We start from the raw sequence: 18,228 nt of genomic DNA on the forward strand, positions 1-18,228 counted from the left end.
AATTCACTGGTGAAACTATTCAAAGTAATGATTCGGCGGTTTAATGTCGTGTGATGTCTATTTAGAAGCTGATTTAAGAATTAGCATAGGACCAGCTGGACAGAGAGAAACATGATACAAATGACTAAACCTTTTAACAAATATTACTTGGTATACGACTAGAGTTACATGGTCCACAAGCAGCGTATAAGGGTTTCCACAAGCCCATTCATGTGATAAACGTTATACGCAGTTTGACCCAACTATCATACCTAAAATCCCTCTCTAGGAGCTCCACATTCGTCGATTTCCCTTATTTTTTAGTCGTTTTGAAGTATTTCCTTATCAGTGTGACATGCATAAATCACATGTAACCTTAATTTACACGTCTATTTAAGTCTTTAATTTCAACATTTAATTACATGTAAATTCGTTAATTTGGTGTACATGTCTAATTTAGGATTATATATACACCGGTACAGGGTGGTACCTCGTGTAAATGGTTTACATAATAAATATGCTCTCACTTTTTTTTCTTAAGAATTGCATCTTAGTTTATTCTATGTTTTCGCTCGTCGTCACACTACTAGAAAAAATGCCTTTAACGACATACAATGCGTGTCATTAAAGGGTACATATGACACGCAAATGCGCGTCGTTGACGGCCCAGTCATAAATTGAATATGACATGCATGTGCGTGTCATGTTTGATGACACACATTTATGACATATGTTTATGACATACATGTATGACATACATTGCGTGTCATCATATAGTTTTTTTAATGTACTTTTTTTCTTGCATAATTACTAATTTTACATTAATTACAATTAAATTCTCATAATACAAATAAAATACATAATAGCAAAATTATCCATTTCATAAATTAGCATCTTTAGTCAAATATTACAAATATACTCAAGTTAATACAAATATTGTTTGTCAATACAATATATCACCAGAAAACAACCTATGCGGCAAAACTTGACCATTTTTCGCGAACTCCGTCAACATCCGCATCCGCGTATTCATCTTTGCCTCCCACAACCTGAGAAGAAAAGTAAACAAAGAAAATGTTAGTACTCATGGCAAACATTAAATTCTTTATTTTAATAAGGTCATGGCAGTTAAAGAAGATGAAGCAAAAGTCAAAGTTTATACCTAAAAATCTAACATTCAAGCAATACCACATTGTATTCGCCTTATTAATCCCTGTTTACAATATCCTTGAGACTCTTTACCATCTTCCTAAAACCACTGCAGTAGCAAGCTCGAATAAGCAAAACATTATTGTGGTTTTGACCAAACCAACTTAAATATATACATGGGTAATATAACTGAAACTAAAAACGTATATTGTGGTTTTTAAAAAAACAAACTTAGGTGTCAGCTCAATCTAAATTCAAAACAAACAATATTATAACTTTTGGCTTTATCATGTTTTAGTGAAAATAAAACAAATTGTAATATATTGTAATAAAAAGAACAACTTACCTTAGTGATTAATAGTAGGCACCAAGCTTTTCTTCTGCTCAAAATTTAGTGCAAGGTGAAAATGGTACATCAAAAGCATGGCATATTCTTCTGTAAGTGTTGTTGTGGAAGATGTAGCGCTCTCTAATGCTACAACCCTCATTTGCTGTTGCACATGGGATAACCAAACTCAAAATCTAACTGGTCACTTGTGCTAGGTTTATCCATTATGAAATTATTTCAAATCGCCAACACTACACTCAGTTGCCACATGTGCAGCCCAACCGAGCAAAATAATTCACCAAGGAGTTGACACTAAACAAAACAAATATACCAAGAACAAAGCTACCAAGTTAAACACCAAAATATATGCCTATTTTACAGAAAACCACAACAGATGACCGCTGAATTTAACAAAGATACAACTGTAGATGAACCTGCGTATCTTCTTTGATGACTCCTGCATAGTATATTATTGGAGGCCTTACTATGAAAACACCTAAGGCCAGCTACAACACACGAGCATGAACATGAAACTTGTATTTGCACGTTGACATAAACACACTCGTTTAACCTGAAAACAATATTCGTATGTATGAAATTGAGGATTCAAAAAATAAAATATCAGCGAGGATTCCATAAAAGGTTAATCTTTCGTTTATGTATAGTATTTGGAACACAATACCTGTTGACATGCTCTTGAATTGTTGGGAACATTGGATTGACAAAGACGTTTGTCGCATACGCGGATTCCAACTGTGTTAAACCTGATTTTATACTTTACTCCTTCATTTGATGTATAAATATAAAAAAAAGTGTTATCGTTTTACTTATTTTATTTTCAACTTATTATTTGTAATTATAGCTATTAATAATTATCCCTACATATGCAAGAGGCACATGATTCCCATACAAATCCAAATCACAAAATCTTAAAAGTGAACACTGATAAAATAATATTTAGTAACGTTTTCTTTCAAATGGGTTATAAAGGTGATTCAAAATCAAGCCATATGTTTTTAATTGTGCATCCAAATGTATACAAATACACCTTAACATATCAGAACACACATAATCCAATTGCAACCCTAAACCCTTTTGGTTAAGATCGAAATGCAGAACCCTAACTAAACAAATCAAAAAAGTTATGCAGTAGATAAGTTATCTTTAACTATATTTGCAAGAGACCCAGCCCCAAATCAAACCCAATAAAGACCTAATACAACAAAAAAAAAAGTGAAACAACCAAGAGCTTATAATAACAATCGTAGTACCTTAGTAATTATCCTAATTTCAATTGCAGTCGGCCTTAATTATAACCTGCAACAATAGTCGAAAAGATCTATAAGATTATAAAAAAACCCTAATTAGAATGAAACCCTAATAGCGGGAGATGAAGATGAAGAAGGAAGAAAGCGTGATTACCTGGAACCAAATGATGGAGGAGGTTATACAGGGAGGTAAAGTGGTTGTGCTGATTCAAGGTTTAAATTTTAGAAGAACCTAGGCGCGATTTTGAAAATTGGGCAGGTTTATAGATTTTATTGGTAGATGACGTGCTCTTTTTTTTAATTGCAACTTTTTTTCACGACACTAAATCAATGACACACAAAAATAAGTGTCGTAAATCTTATAAATTTTAAAATACATGACATATTTTCAATGACACGCACATTTGCAGGTCATAAATCATCGCATGTCATAGTGTGCATGTCATTAAATGCATTATTTCTACTAGTGTCAAGTTATAAGTGACGGGCATGTGTTCTTATGGGGGATTTAGAGGTTACCGTTAGCTTGTATGATTTTTATGCATATATGTTATTCTCTTAAAAGTTTACAAAGAACACAAGTACATGAAAACTAAATTAAGATTAATGTAGTTCATCAAACTATATACACATCAAGTTCTATAATAGAAAATATGTAGACTTAAAAGGTCAAATTATTGGGTGGATGACTTATAACAAATATGTGGACTTAAAAAGTCAAATTATTGAGTGGATGACTTAAGATTAATAGTCTTTTGACTAGTTTAAAGATATAGTCTTCTTTTACCACCAATTGGTGGTGACTTTTGACAAATTCAAATTTCAAGTGATAGCCATTAACATGGTCATTAAAGTCTAAGTGGGTGGTAAAACATTCATAAGACTAGTGTAGTTTAATAGTTTTTTTGAAGCGCGCTGTATAATATTTGCGCAAGATCTAGGAAGGAGTCGGATTGCGTCGCGATCTGATGTACGTCACCTTACCCTACTCTTTATGCATAAGGCTGTTTCCTGTGGCTAGTAAAATAACAAAAAAAAATTGTAACGATTTGTAAAAAATAGACGGTTTTGAGTTGATTCAACCTAAAGTAACAAGAAATTATACGTTACAACATCTAACACGTTCATTTTATATCTCAACTAAAGTGCGTAACTATCATATGTAATTACAATGCGTAATTATTATAAGGACGAATAAAGCCATATACCCCTTGTCATACTGCATGTGTAATGTGTGATATCCTGATGGCGTCCTACACTTCTAAGGTTAAAACACATATGTACTATTTATCTTAACTCTCAAGTAATAACTTTAACAAGTTACTTAACAAACCCATGGATAGTTACTTCTAATTCTAGCCCTGCATTAACACGGTACAAAATATATATTTCACTTTTTTTCATAAGTATGCCCTATGAAATAAAACTATATTTATAGCGAGGACCAATAAAGGTTTGGAGGTGATCGACGACTGAGATTTGAGATCTTTATGGTCTTAGATGCTGTTTGTTTATATCTGAATGGAACCATTCAGATGGAAACATCTGATTCATTCGGACTTCAGCCTCTGAATAGTTAAAATTTGGTATGAATTAGTCAGACTCTTGTTGTTGAATAAGACAGAGGCTTATTCAGATCTGAATGAACCAAACAGTCCCTTAAGTTTTAAAATCTGACTCAATGGGGTTTTCCCATTGATGGTGTTCCTGAGTTAGTCGTGCCGGGAGTGTCAAAATTATTATGAACAGTTAAAATCTCATTTATGGAATACTTGAGGGTAGTTCCAAACACTATTAAAAAAACTATGACCAATTAAGGTGGAGGAAAGTTATGGCTTTAATCAAAGGGTCCGTATGTTAGTTTAATCTATTGGCATGATATACACTTGGTTCATTTTGTTTGGGAGGCAGTGAAATTTATTTTTTTTACTTATAAATCAGTAAACAAATACCAACCAATGTAACTCTATATACCTGCTTTGCACCACCTTTTAAATGTACTATTGTACGTAGTGGGAGACTTTGTAGTAGACTTTCACCTTATAAATATTCCTTTTCACCCTTTAATTAACCAAAAAAAAAAAATGAAAACAAAGCTCTCAACCCTGGTATTCCTTGGAGTGTTCCTGACGGGAACACTCCTTTCCGAGCCAGTTACATCTCAGAAGTGTAACTGTGCTAGGGGCTTGTGTTGTAGCAAGTACGGTTACTGTGGCACTGATGATGCTCATTGTGGAAGAGATTGTCGAGGCGGCCCATGTTCTCTACCGGCCCCTCAAAATAATGTTGATGTCTCTAGTATTGTGACACAAGCGTTTTTTAACCGATTATTTTCCGGGGCTGCAAGCAATTGTCCCGGAAGAGGTTTTTACACACGAGAGGTGTTTCTTAAAGTCATTAGAGACTACCAACATTTTGGTAGATCTGGTTCGGTTGCGGATTCAAAGCGTGAAATTGCGGCTTTCTTTGCTCATGTTACTCATGAGACAGGACGTAAGTTACTGAGTCATATATTTATCTTAACATGCTTGTTGTTATTGTAATCGTTTGGTACTTATAACGTGGGATTATAACGAAGATTTGGTCTAAAGGACTTATGGACTAATCCCCTAAAGGAAGCCTATAATTGGGCCTAACAATGGGCCTAATAAGCCCGAACCAGTTATATATAACTTGGGCCCAATACAAATAGGTAAGCTTTTCAAAAATCTAAAAATCCACAAACGAAGTCATTGAGCAATACAGGACAGCACATTTATACCATTTTCAAATTGAGCCGAGCCGAGCCCGAGCTTGTTTGGGCTTGAGCTCAGATAGCTAGAATTTAAGAGGGTTTGAACTTGAGATTGGCTCATTTAAATTTATAACTTTAAAGCTTGAGCTCGGCTTGTTTATTAATTACCAACTATTTAAATTTTTTGATGTGTATTTTATAACTATTTTCTCATATAGTCATGGTTATAAATTTTGTATATAATATAATATACAGTATGTATATATTTTTATCATATTAATATACATAATAATAGTTATTACATAGATACATTAAATAAAAATTATACAAATAAAAAGCTCTTTTAGGCCCGAGAGCCAGTTCGAGCTGGGCTTGAGCTTGTTTATTAAACAAACATTAATGAAAGCCGCAAACTTGTTTAAACGCGACTTTATTCAATTTTTTTAACTAACTGAACTCGAGTAGCTCAAAAGTGGCTCGACTCATTGACAATTTGCACCCCGAATCCAAAGGACCAAAATACTTCTATGGTCCTATATACACATTTATTAAAATGAATACAACACAAGTATAATAATATACATACAATAACATTTTACTTCTGATTTTGAATGTATGCATGCATACATAGACTTGTGTTACATAGAAGAGATTAATGGTCACTCAAAAGACTATTGTGACAAGTCGAAAACCGACTATCCATGTAACCCGAGGAAGAGTTACCACGGTAGAGGCCCGATTCAACTCTCGTGGAACTACAACTATGGTTCAGCGGGTGAGAGCCTAGGGTTCGATGGGCTTAACAACCCGGATATTGTGGCCACAGACTCAATTGTTTCATTTAAGACCGCGTTGTGGTTTTGGATGGAAAATGCTCATTGGGACTTTGCTTCTGGTACCGGGTTTGGTGACACAATCCGAGCCGTTAACAAGATAGAATGTGATGGTGGGAACCGAGGCGCTGTGAACTCTCGGGTTAGGTACTATACCGATTATTGTAGGCAGTTTGGTGTCGCGACAGGAAATAATCTTATGTGCTAGACTTATGTTGTAACTTGTATCGTGTCATATGAAAATGGTCTTGTGTAAGTCTAGCTAATTACTAATTATGTAATATATGTATTGTATGGAATAAGTATTCTCATGGTGACAAATATTGTAATAAATAGACATATAGTTGCTTCAAACTCGATTGGTATCAGTTCGGTATGTTATGATATCGGTTCGTACTATGTAACTTAATGGTACTTGAATGTTAGCCAGATTAAAAATGTTAAATTAGACTAGAACGTAAAACATAGAAAAAAATAAATAAGTCGAATAGTTAAAGAATGTTACACATATAAAAATAATTAAGTTGAAATGATAAATAACATTATTCAAGCGGGTTTGACTTAATAAAAGTATATAATAATAAACAAATTTATAAAGTATATGATTTATTAATTGAAATCAAATGTATAAAGTAGTCATAAGTGTTCTCGTGGTGACGAATATATTGCTTTAAACATGTGCGTTGCAACATAATCTCAGTTGGTATTAGTTCGGTTTGTTAGGATACATGTTCGTGTCATAAGGTTCTTTGTGTAACTTAAGAAACCCGAGGGTTACCAGATTAAAAGGTTAAGAAATTAATTAATTATATTATATTATAGGAAACTGTTCTAAAATATTATGAATAGGGTTACAAAATATTTACAAAAGAGGAAATGATACAACCTTGTCTCATTTACAAAAAATAAACTATACAACGCTAGATTTGCACAAAATAAACAAGGGTATTTTTGTAATTTCAGTATACCAGCTTATATTTATGTCATCATTCTGCTTGTTTTTCTATTTATTTTCCTGTTTATTTAAGAAGGCCAGCTAGCTTGTTCTTTCTTCTTCTTCATTACTAATTTACTATTCAAAGAGTTTAATATCATTATGTTCCAAATGCATACAATCTTGCCGGATTCACCGCTTCGTAAACGTCATAAATCATCGGTTTTACAAGAAACTAATGAGGTTTTTGTTTATGTTTTTGTTCAGCAATTTATATTACTGTGTATATTGTTTCTCGGAATGATAAAGAGTACTAGGGTTTATTGTTATTATTGTTTCTCGGAATCATAGCGGGGGCAACCGTCAGCAATTGGACGGAACCCACCTGGTGCTACATGTTCCAAATGACGCTTGTTGGGGCTGCTAGAGCTTGGTTTGATCGTCTACCGGTCAATCACATCTACGACTGGGCAGACTTCCAGCAGAAGTTTAGCCAACACTTCAGCCAGCAACGGAAGTATACCGAGGAGCAATGGACAATCCTCAAATGCATACGAGAAGAAGATGAATCCCTGCCAAACTTCATCACTCGCTTCAACTCAAAGAAGCTAAGTTTGGGCAATATCAGCGAAGATCTTGTTCGCGCTGCCTTCATCCAGGGCGCGCATGACCCAGAGCTCATCCGCACCCTAACGGGTAAAGATGGCATGCCGTCCACATGGGATGCCATCATGACAGCAGCAAAACGCTATGCGGAAACGGAGAAGCAACTGGGTAGAGATCTCCCCCAGAGCACAAACCTCTACACTCAGAAAACGAGAGAAGACAACGTCCTCACCGCCCGATTAAATAAAAAGCGGAAGCTAGGCATTTGGCAGTCAAGGGTAAACTTTGACACCTCATCCGGCTTGCAACATCGATTGGGCGGAAGGGATAATGTACATCCGCACCGAAACTCCAGATGGACGCCACTCACCAAGAGCGTCACTGAGATATTCGCTACTGAAGAGCTCCCATGGCCAAAGCCTCCAATAATCCGACATCGTCATGATGCTGATCGGAGCAAATACTGTGACTTTCACAAGATAAAAGGCCACAACACTGAAGAATGCATAGACGTAAAAGACATGGTCGAAGCATTTGTCAGAGATGGGACGCTCGCGCACCTCGTGGCGCAATAAAGGCTGAGCAGGCGGGTGCGTGTAGAACCCCAGCTGGGGAAAACACGAATCAAAATTCCAGCTTCAATATCGAGACTACATGCTGCGTAAAGAACGAGATCCCGAACCAGGTGCGTATCGGCTCGATGGCACTCCCATCCCAACATGATGGAAGGGAGCTCATTTACACAGTTTGCATGTAAATCAATTCCAATTTGTAAAGAAAATGCCAAGAGCCACTTCTAATGGAAATGATTCTCTTTAAGAACATCGAAGCTGATGATTTTACATTTATACTTTTCTGAACACTAATATGCCGGTTTTCACCGCATAATTACGTGAAGTCATTGCATGGGAAGGCGGTCCTACCCGCCCGAACCCAATAACGTGACAAACCTTCACGCAGGTCAGTTGAAGGGGAAAAAGTTCAGCACCCATTAAATGAAAGTGCCGGTCTATCCGCATGAATCATTAAAGGAAACTGAACAAAAACCTATCAACAACCGCGCGTCGAACGGTTAAACTATGCAACACTGGTGACGGCACACATTACGTGAAGTCGTTGCGTGGGAAGGCGGTCCTACCCGCACGAACCCAATAACGTGGCAAACCTTCACGCAGGTCAGTTGAAGGGGAAGAGTTCAATTATCCCATTAAATGAAAGTGCCGGTCTATCCGCATGAATCATTAAAGGAAACTGAACACTAACCTATTGACAACCGCGCGTCGAACGGTTCAAAACAATTCTTAAAAAGGATGAGGAAAACCTACACGCAGGTCAGATAAGGGTAAAGTTTTGCCATCCTACTAAGTGCAAGTGACGGTTCTACCCGTACAATCACGAAAGAGGAAGCAAAACTTCACACCTATTATCAACCACGTTCAAAGGTTAACTTATCCTCAAAGGATGAGGAAAACCTACACGCAGGTCAGATAAGGGTAAAGTTTTGCCATCCTACTAAGTGCAAGTGACGGTTCTACCCGCACAATCACGAAAGAGGAAGCAAAACTTCACACCTATTATCAACCACGTTCAAAGGTTAACTTATCCTCAAAGGATGAGGAAAACCTACACGCAGGTCAGATAAGGGTAAAGTTTTGCCATCCTACTAAGTGCAAGTGACGGTTCTACCCGCACAATCACGAAAGAGGAAGCAAAACTTCACACCTATTATCAACCACGTTCAAAGGTTAACTTATCCTCAAAGGATGAAGAAAACCTACACGCAGGTCAGATAAGGGTAAAGTTTTGCCATCCTACTAAGTGCAAGTGACGGTTCTACCCGCACAATCACGAAAGAGGAAGCAAAACTTCACACCTATTATCAACCACGTTCAAAGGTTAACTTATCCTCAAAAGATGAGGAAAACCTACACGCAGGTCAGATGAAGGTTAAAGTTTAGCCATCCTACTAAGTGCAAGTAATGGTTCTACCCGCACAATCACGAAAGAGGAAGCAAAACTTTAACCCATTATCAACCACGTTCAACAGGTTAACTTATTCTAAACACTTGGAAAATTGCTAATTTAAACTAAGTATGCAAGTCATAAGTTTATAAAGCAAGGAACCCAAAGAAGGAAATAACAATCTTATACGCAAAAAGATTTATATTTCACAAATGAATTATTACAAGAATGGCCGGGTAACTACCCGCCTACGAAAAGAAAAATAAATACATCCGTACAAGACTATCCTAGCAATGGGAAGGGATCTTCGGGATCAAGCCTCAGGGCCGCCTCCACTTGGACCCGCTCCATCAGAACGGGCCGGTTCGAGGAAAGCTTTAAGGATAGCTAACCCATCATCAGCAGCAGCTACTTGGTTCACCTTCTCCACCACTGGATGCGGGAAGGCAGCATATTGGTTTACTGCTTGGTCATATATGGCTTCAGTGTCAACATTGTACAAAGGGAAGTTGGAAGGCGGGAAGCCTTTCTCAACGAACCCTAGACCAAGCAGGAAGCCAGCCCATTCCCCATCCTCGTGAGAAGCATTAAGAGCTGCACTCATAGCATCGTCATAGGATGTCTCTGAGAAGACCCGATGCACAACCTACAAAGAAAACACAAGTGTCAAAACATCTTTTCTATGTACAAAGGAAAGCGTGAAGACGTAAAGCTAAAATACCTGAGGCAACGCTTCTCGAAGAAGCCATTCCTTGGCAACCAGGGCTTGGGTGCAGGCGCGTTCGGCTTCGCTTTTATTGAGGTTGGCAAGATGCACTTCCTTTGCAGCAGCCTCTTCAACGCCCTTAAGCTTCCGCTCTGTGTGGTCAAGCACGCCCCTCTGGTCCAGGATCTCTTGGAGCTTCTTGGCATCTTCCATGGCCAAGGCATCATGAGCACGTTGGAGAGCCTCTAATTGGGCCTTGAGCTCCTCGTTCTCCATACGTAAAGGCTCAGCAACGGCTTCAGCCTTGGTAGCCCTCTCAGTCGCGTTCCTCGCAGTCTCCTTAGCCAGCCGAAGCTGTTCGTTAACAGCTTGGGCAGCCTTGGAGCGGGCCTCGAGTCGCGCTTGAACTTCAACCTCGAGGGCCTTGAAAGCCTTCTCCTTCTCCGCAGCAGCTGCGGTCAATCGTTGGTTCTCCTCCCGAAGAGCACGCGCCTGAGATACATCCTTGGCGCGAGCTGCTTTCAACTTGTCGTTTTCACGACAAAGCAGCTCGACGCGCGGCTGCATCCGGGCTTGGAGAACCCGAAGCTCATTGGTTAGCCTACCCTCCTGGTAGCTAGCCATGGCTTCCCCCAACGCACCATGGGGAGCAGCGTGGCGAGCCCATTCCACGCACTCCACAGGGGTGCGAAGGGTTGTTCCTCGGCGTATGTTCCATCGCGGAACATACACTTCATTGGAATCCGACACTGCAAAAAACAAAAAAGCAGTTAGGAAAAGATGATAAAAATAATTTAAAAAGGGCCAAAGGAACCCTACGCACCTGTAGGGTCTATAACAGGCCGATAACCGCCGAACCCATCACCTGAACCCAAAGGAAACCCATCCAAAAGGTCAGGCAGATGGGAAGGTGGCAAGGACTGGCGAGTACTCCCATGCGTACCTGATGGGCCGGCCATCGGTGCCGGTGGCGGGGGCATGGTGGCAGCCGCCGCAGTCGCTGCCGCAGAATCCGCAGCAATCGTAACCGCCGGCTCGGTGAAGGACGCCGTAAAAATCGCACTCACGGCCGGCGGTGGCGTAAACTCGGCTGGAACAGTCGGCTCAGAATGAGCAACTGAACCAGCGGGACCAGGCGCAGGCGCCTGGGTCGACGCCTCAGGTAGGCTGACCAAGCCTACCGTCATCGGCGGAGAGGTACTACTCGGTACTTCACCCTGGAATGCGTCAACATCCACGCCTGCACAAGAAGATAAGTGTTAATAAATTTATGAAGTGATAAATCTACAAAAAGAATGTTTGTACTTACGGGTTTTCTTGAGCCTGAACGTACAGAGGGGCGGGGACAAGCCCGATGGGGCCGGTCTCTTGACGCCGGTCACCGTCGTCGTCATTGGTTCTCCGGAGATAACAGTCGTAGCCTCCGGAGCAGTGGTCTTCTCACCACCGGGGTTCCCCGCCACCTCTTCACTATCTGACTCGGTGTCAGATAGAAGCACCGGATCAGCCGTGGAGGCCACCTTCTCCTTTCCCTTCCCTCCGGCAGCCTTCTTCTTCCGCACAAGGGGAGGACCATCTGCGGATTCCTCAGAAGAAGACAGGATGTAAGGATTTCCAGCAGCGGGTACAGCATTGAGGGGTTGAGGATAGAATATCGCCTTACCTGGCCGCCGGTGGCTCAGGATCTCTTGGCCCGGCGGATAGACCTCCACAAACCGATCCGCCGTTTGCTCCAGGATGGGCAACTCATTGTCGTCCAGAGCACGAGTGCCCACCCGCACGGGACCGTCAGCTTCCCGCGGGAACAGGAGCGACTCCAAATTATTCCCCTCTGAAAGAAAAGAAACAGTTAGAAAATAAACTAATATCAGCAAGAAAGACAAGACATACCATAAGGAATAGAGTTCAAACCGTATTCGAGAAGGATAGGAAACCGAGACGCCACCTTCCATACCCGGCTCATCCCCAGCAGCACCATCCCGGACTCCGCAAACCGGTAAACCGGAGATTGGACCCGGGATATCTTCGCGAACCATTCCGCCTCCTGGTAGCTGGAAGCGTGAAGGCTCGGAAGCGCTTGACCCTTCTTGAACTTCATGGCAATGGGGATGGCGCGGGCAGAGATGTAGAAGAACTCCCGCTTCCACGATCGGAGACTGCGCTCGGTCACGCAGATCTTCAAACCCTTAATACGGGTTGTCAGGGTGTACCACCCCTGGACGCACCTCCAAGTATAGAAGGTCATCAGGCGGTCCACGTAGGGCTCAATACCCAGAATCCGGCACACCCACTCGAAGTGCCGGATCTTGGCAATCGCCATCGGATGCACCTCGGTCAGGTGCACACCGTGCCTCTCCAGGACACGGTACATAAACTTTGTCAACGGAAACCTAAGGTTCCCATAGACAAAGAATGCAGCATATACCCCGATCTTGCCACTGGGGGCATCGTACACAGTCTGGTGGGATTCAGGAAACTCAGGCTCAAGAGACTCAAGCATGAACTTCCTGACGATATACTGGTACTGATCGACAGGTAGAGCACACTGGCACTCGCCAGCAGTACTCCTATCGTCGGCTACAGCTTCAGCATCATGGGAAGACATTTTGCAGAAAGAAGAAAGTGATTTCGGGAAAATGCTTGCCTGAGAAGGGGAGTATTTGCCGGAAATCACTAAGAAGAAGAAGAAAGGTGAAAGTGTGGATTACAAAGAGGCCTCTCCCCCTTTATATACTAATCGCAATTAATGCGGTGAATTTAATGCGGAGGAGAGAGAAATCGAAGGTGCAATGAAACTATGACACGTGGCAAAAAGCAGGCTGGCAACAGCTGTTGACAGGACGTGTGCCAGTAATTTCGCGGCCACGCGCCCGAAAAATCGCGCCCACGCGCCGTAAAAAGCGTCTGGAATGACCATATAATGTCACGTCACCATAACTTCCTGCACGTCCTGACACAGTCAGAAGAAACTGTCGCACGACGTTTCAGAGGTTTGGACTGTTCCTATCTTTCCACCAACCTTTCGAATTTCAAAAATTCAAAATTTAAAAATATTAAAAAGTAAGCGGGAAAATACCCCTTACCTTGGCAAACAAGTAACCGTAAGACGGATGCGGGTACAGTGTAAAGGCAAAACCCTTCACATACCTAGCACCCGCAGGGAATTGAAGCCAAGAAAACTTTGGCGAACAAGTAACCGTAAGACGGATGCGGGTACAGTGTTAAGGCAAAACCCTTCACATACCTAGCACCCGCAGGGAATTGAAGCCAAGAAAACTTTGGCGAACAAGTAACCGTAAGACGGATGCGGGTACAGTGTTAAGGCAAAACCCTTCACATACCTAGCACCCGCAGGGAATTGAAGCCAAGAAAACCTTGGCGAACAAGTAACCGTAAGACGGGTGCGGGTACAGTGTAAAGGCAAAACCCTTCACATACCTAGCACCCGCAGGGAATTGAAGCCAAGTACCTCGGCAGCCAAGTAACTATAAGACGGGTGCAGGTACAGTGTAAAGGCAAAACCCTTCACATACCTAGCACCCGCAGGGAATTGACGCCAGGAATACCTTGGAAGTAAAGTAACCGTAAGACGAGCGCATGTACAGTGTAAAGGCAAAACCCTTCACATACCTAGCGCTCCGCTGGGAATTGAAACCAAGAAGGATCTTCTGGGCAATGCTTGCGGAAACGGAAATAACATCCCCGCATAGCGGGAACGTCGAGAACTACGTTGTTTGAAGCTCTAGGATGGAATTGGTGGTTTTAACATAATTGATCACTATGTTCAAAACTACCAAAACCTCATGGAGAATCCACACAAGTGGGACTCAACGCTCCTGACTTGCGAGGAGGTTACAGACCTACCCGCATCATACCCAAAGACCAAGCAGGAAACTCGGGAATTTCTGCAAGTGACAAGGACTTCCGCGGGAAGAATCCCCATGGAAAACCTTAAAAAACCCTTTTCAAAACCCTCTGCTTAAAGTCCAAAAGTTCACCTCACTTTATTAAACACTCATGAGAAGAACATTGGACTGGGGGGACTTGAAGAGGTAGGTCCCAGCAGAGCCTAGTTGGACCCGCAAGACTCACCTAAAAGAGGGACGTCTGCGCAGAAACCAACTGGATCCGCAGGACCAACCATGCTCAGAGACGTGACGTCCTTACGCGCAGTACGCAAGCTGGTCCCGCAGGAAATGCCTCCCGATGGTGAAGGACTCCGCCTGTTCCCGCAGCCTCGGATACAAGCCATCAGGGAAGGCCACCCGCGCAGCAAGGCTACACGCACAAGGCACTTAGCTCTCAATCACTCAGTGTCACCTGAAGGAATGAGCGAAGCCGGGAACAATCCCGCACAAGGGCGGGAGGGGGAATACTCCCGCCCAAATAAGCCAGTCCGTACGATACAGGAAGATCTTCTGTACTGTACCTGACGAGGTATGGGAAAAAGATCTGACTAAAGATACGACAGCTTACTGACAACAGTATGGCGAGCAGCATGTTCCTGCACTGTATGTCACTATTAGCCGCTGCCTTCTCACCAACTACTGCCATACCACGTGCGTAGCCGTCAGTTGGTGGAACAGGAATAGTATACAGCAGGCCTGGTCGCTATCAGCCGCTACCTACCCACCAACTACCAGCAGGGCACGTGCGTAGGCTACTGTTGGTGTGGAACAGGAACACTGTTGCAGCCGGCCATACCTCTTTGGAAACCTACCTTCGGCTATAAATACCACAAATGGTATGACCATCTGATCTCATCATATCTTACTACATTATCATCATATTATACCTGATATCTGCTCTAGCAATCTCTTAATATACTTTTATATTTAAAGAGCAATCTAGTCTGATTCTCACGCCGGAGGGTGGTCACAAGGAGGAACCCCCCCCTTCTCAGTGACGAGCTCACGGTGTCTGTTTTGCAGGTTATTAGAAGAACCATCTTCCAAGGGTCTAACCCCTCGTGGGAAACATCTCTCCAACCCCCAGGTTACCAGTAATCTGCCCGGGGTCTGGTTGGTGTTTCTTCAATATCCAATTAATGTTTCTTTGATTTTTAATTCAAAACCCAACTATTTGAATTTTTTTTCTTTTTTTTTATCATTAATTAGGTTTCTGATGTAGTACTTAAAATCTAAAAACTTGGATTTTATTTATTTATTATTATTATTATATATTATTTTTTTTGGTATCTCACATAGTTGGGTTTGGGCCAAAATGGGTTCAGGTTAAAACCGCTATTTCACGAAAATTATCAATTTAGTTCGGGTCATAACGGGTTCACCTTGAAAAAGATCTTTATCTTAGTTCATTAAAAAGTATCAAAATTGTGTTAGTAAATTTTATAATAGCGACTCAATTTGACCCGTTTAGAGTTTAGACTAAAGTTGACCCGTTGTATAACTTGAGTTGACCCAAACTGACCCGTTATAAATGCTATAAGTGTAGTTATATCTTTTGATTTAATATTTGCAGTGGAGCAATGAGTCCTCGGACTCAAACCATCCGCTTAACGAGCCCGGTCCTTTGGGCTTAAAGCTAAAGAAGACTCCATCAGAATTGGAGATATATAAAGCACATCTTTGTGCAGCCAGTACTGAGCAAAGCAAGAAGAAACGAAAGCCAAGAGCCCGAGCCTCGGGCCCTGCTGATAAAAAGGCATCCCATTTTCGACCTCTACTTTTAAGAATTGGGAAATGGGAGGTACACGTTCTTTTATACTTTGCATATTGTTTTGCGTAGCTGAGCGGGTTAAATGGGTACGGGTCAAGGGTCAAATATTGTGACCAAATTTGAAATTATATAAATATATAAAAAAAAAAGTTGAAACATTGGACAGAAAAGTATGGATGGGCTGGTTCAGGAAAGTAGCTGGTCAGAATGCTGCAGTGGCGAAGCTTAGACTAAGACACCGGGGGGGGCTCAAATGTATACAAAACTTCACAAACGAAGGGGGCCAGACTCAAAATTTCGGCCAAAAACAGCTAAATTTTACACTACGTATAAAAAGTTTGGGCGAAAACGGTTAAATTTTACACTACGTATAGAAAATTTCGGTCGAAAACGGCTAAATTTTACACTGTGTACAAAAATTTCCGGCCGAAAACAACTAAATTTACACTATGTATAAATAATTTCGGACGAAAACGGGAAAATTCACACTTCTACGTAAAAAAACAGGGGGGCGGGGCCACCTGGGCCCTAAGAAACCTTCACCCTTGTCAGAATGGGTAGGCTCAAAACATGTCATTTTTTAAAAAATATGTCAAATTTGTTTGGGTCGAAACTAGCTATGATCAAATTTGAAATTATGAAAAAGATGTTGAGAATTTGGACATAAAAGTTTAGGTGGGCCAAGTCGGGCCAAGTAACGGGTCATTAAAAAAATATCAAACTGGTTCGGGTTAAAACCTGTTACCGAATCTAGAACTATAAAAACCAGTTAAAACTTTTAACTTTTAACTTTTAACGTGTTGTTTGTGGCAGTATAAGTCGAATAAAGCGGACAATTTAGTTGCAAAATTTTACTTTGGACAGCATAAGATTGTATGGGAAGTTCTTTACGGCGGACTTAAGAAAAAAATAGAATTCGAATGGGAAAATATCGTGGGCCTCAAGGCCCACTGTCCAGTTAATGGGCCTGGCACCTTGTCTATTGTGGTATTCACTGTTCACCTTCTTCCATTTATATATTTATTATAGGGGTGTGCGTGGTGCGGTTCGATTCGTTTTTCCAGCTAAAACCAAATCGAAAACCATAACTTTGGTTTTCAGAGTTTTAAAAATTAAAACTGTTCGGTTTTGGTTTTTTCGGTTCCGGTTTTTCGGTTTGGTTTCGGTTTTTTCAGTTACTGCCATTTGAGCTTGAAAATTTTAGGCCGAAAAAAAAGTTGGCAAAAAATAATGAATTTAGGTACAAATATTTTGTTAATTGTAAAATAATGGACTATTATATATATGACCAAAAATATTTGAGTTACATGTTTATTAAATTCTTATAAATTACTTAATATAAAATATAAAAAAACAAAAATTTAGGAATCCGGTTCGGTTTTATCGTTTTTTATTATATGCAAAACCAAAACCGAACCGTTAGTTCAGTTTTTACAAAAACGTAACCCAAACCATCGTTTTTGTTACGGTTCGGTTTATTCAGTTTGGATTTTTCGGTTTTTTTGTTTCGGATCGGTTTTTCCGGTTTCTAGCACACCCCTAATTTATTATGCTATTTCTAAACATATTATTAGTTCTTAAATGAACGTGTTGTATTCCCTATTATTATTGTTGTTGTTGTTGTTTATTGATATGGTAATTTTTAATTTATAGCTTAATAAAAAACCAAAATTCTTCGGAGAGACCAATTCGGAACCTAGAAAACACACGGTTTGGGAAGAGATTTATGATTTTACTAATGAAGAGGCAAGTCGAAACAGGTATGTATGTGTACTTTTAAATTGTATATATAGAGCCCTTACGTAACCTTATTGACGCGCGTAGGGAGCATTATCTACTATGTGAACCAGGGGTGCTAAATCAACATTATGAAAAGTTGATGTATAACGATACACGACTTAACTTACTTAGCCAACAGGCGTCAAAAGAATCAGTTAAAGATTCAAATGCGTTAAACGATAATGGTTCTAGTTCGGCCCATGGTGATATTTCGAAAAATGATGGGCTTGTAGAAGGTTGGAGTATCGTGCAGGCAAAGGATACCGCGTTG

The 18,228-nt window shown here is 40.8% G+C and overlaps 1 protein-coding gene across 1 annotated transcript; it reads left to right on the forward strand.

Moving 5' to 3' along the window:
• Positions 1–4,808: 4,808 nt before the first annotated feature.
• On the forward strand, positions 4,809–6,581 carry LOC143591163 (endochitinase EP3-like). Its single transcript, XM_077071457.1, has 2 exons — positions 4,809–5,217; positions 6,090–6,581. The coding sequence occupies exons 1-2, from the start codon at positions 4,809–4,811 to the stop codon at positions 6,497–6,499; spliced, it is 819 nt and encodes a 272-aa protein (XP_076927572.1). The 3' UTR covers positions 6,500–6,581.
• Positions 6,582–18,228: the final 11,647 nt, after the last annotated feature.

Source organism: Bidens hawaiensis, unplaced genomic scaffold (genome assembly GCF_021521415.1).
Source record: "Bidens hawaiensis isolate Kalapana, Puna unplaced genomic scaffold, B.hawaiensis_p1.1 tig00039350_1, whole genome shotgun sequence".
Taxonomy (NCBI): domain Eukaryota; kingdom Viridiplantae; phylum Streptophyta; class Magnoliopsida; order Asterales; family Asteraceae; genus Bidens; species Bidens hawaiensis.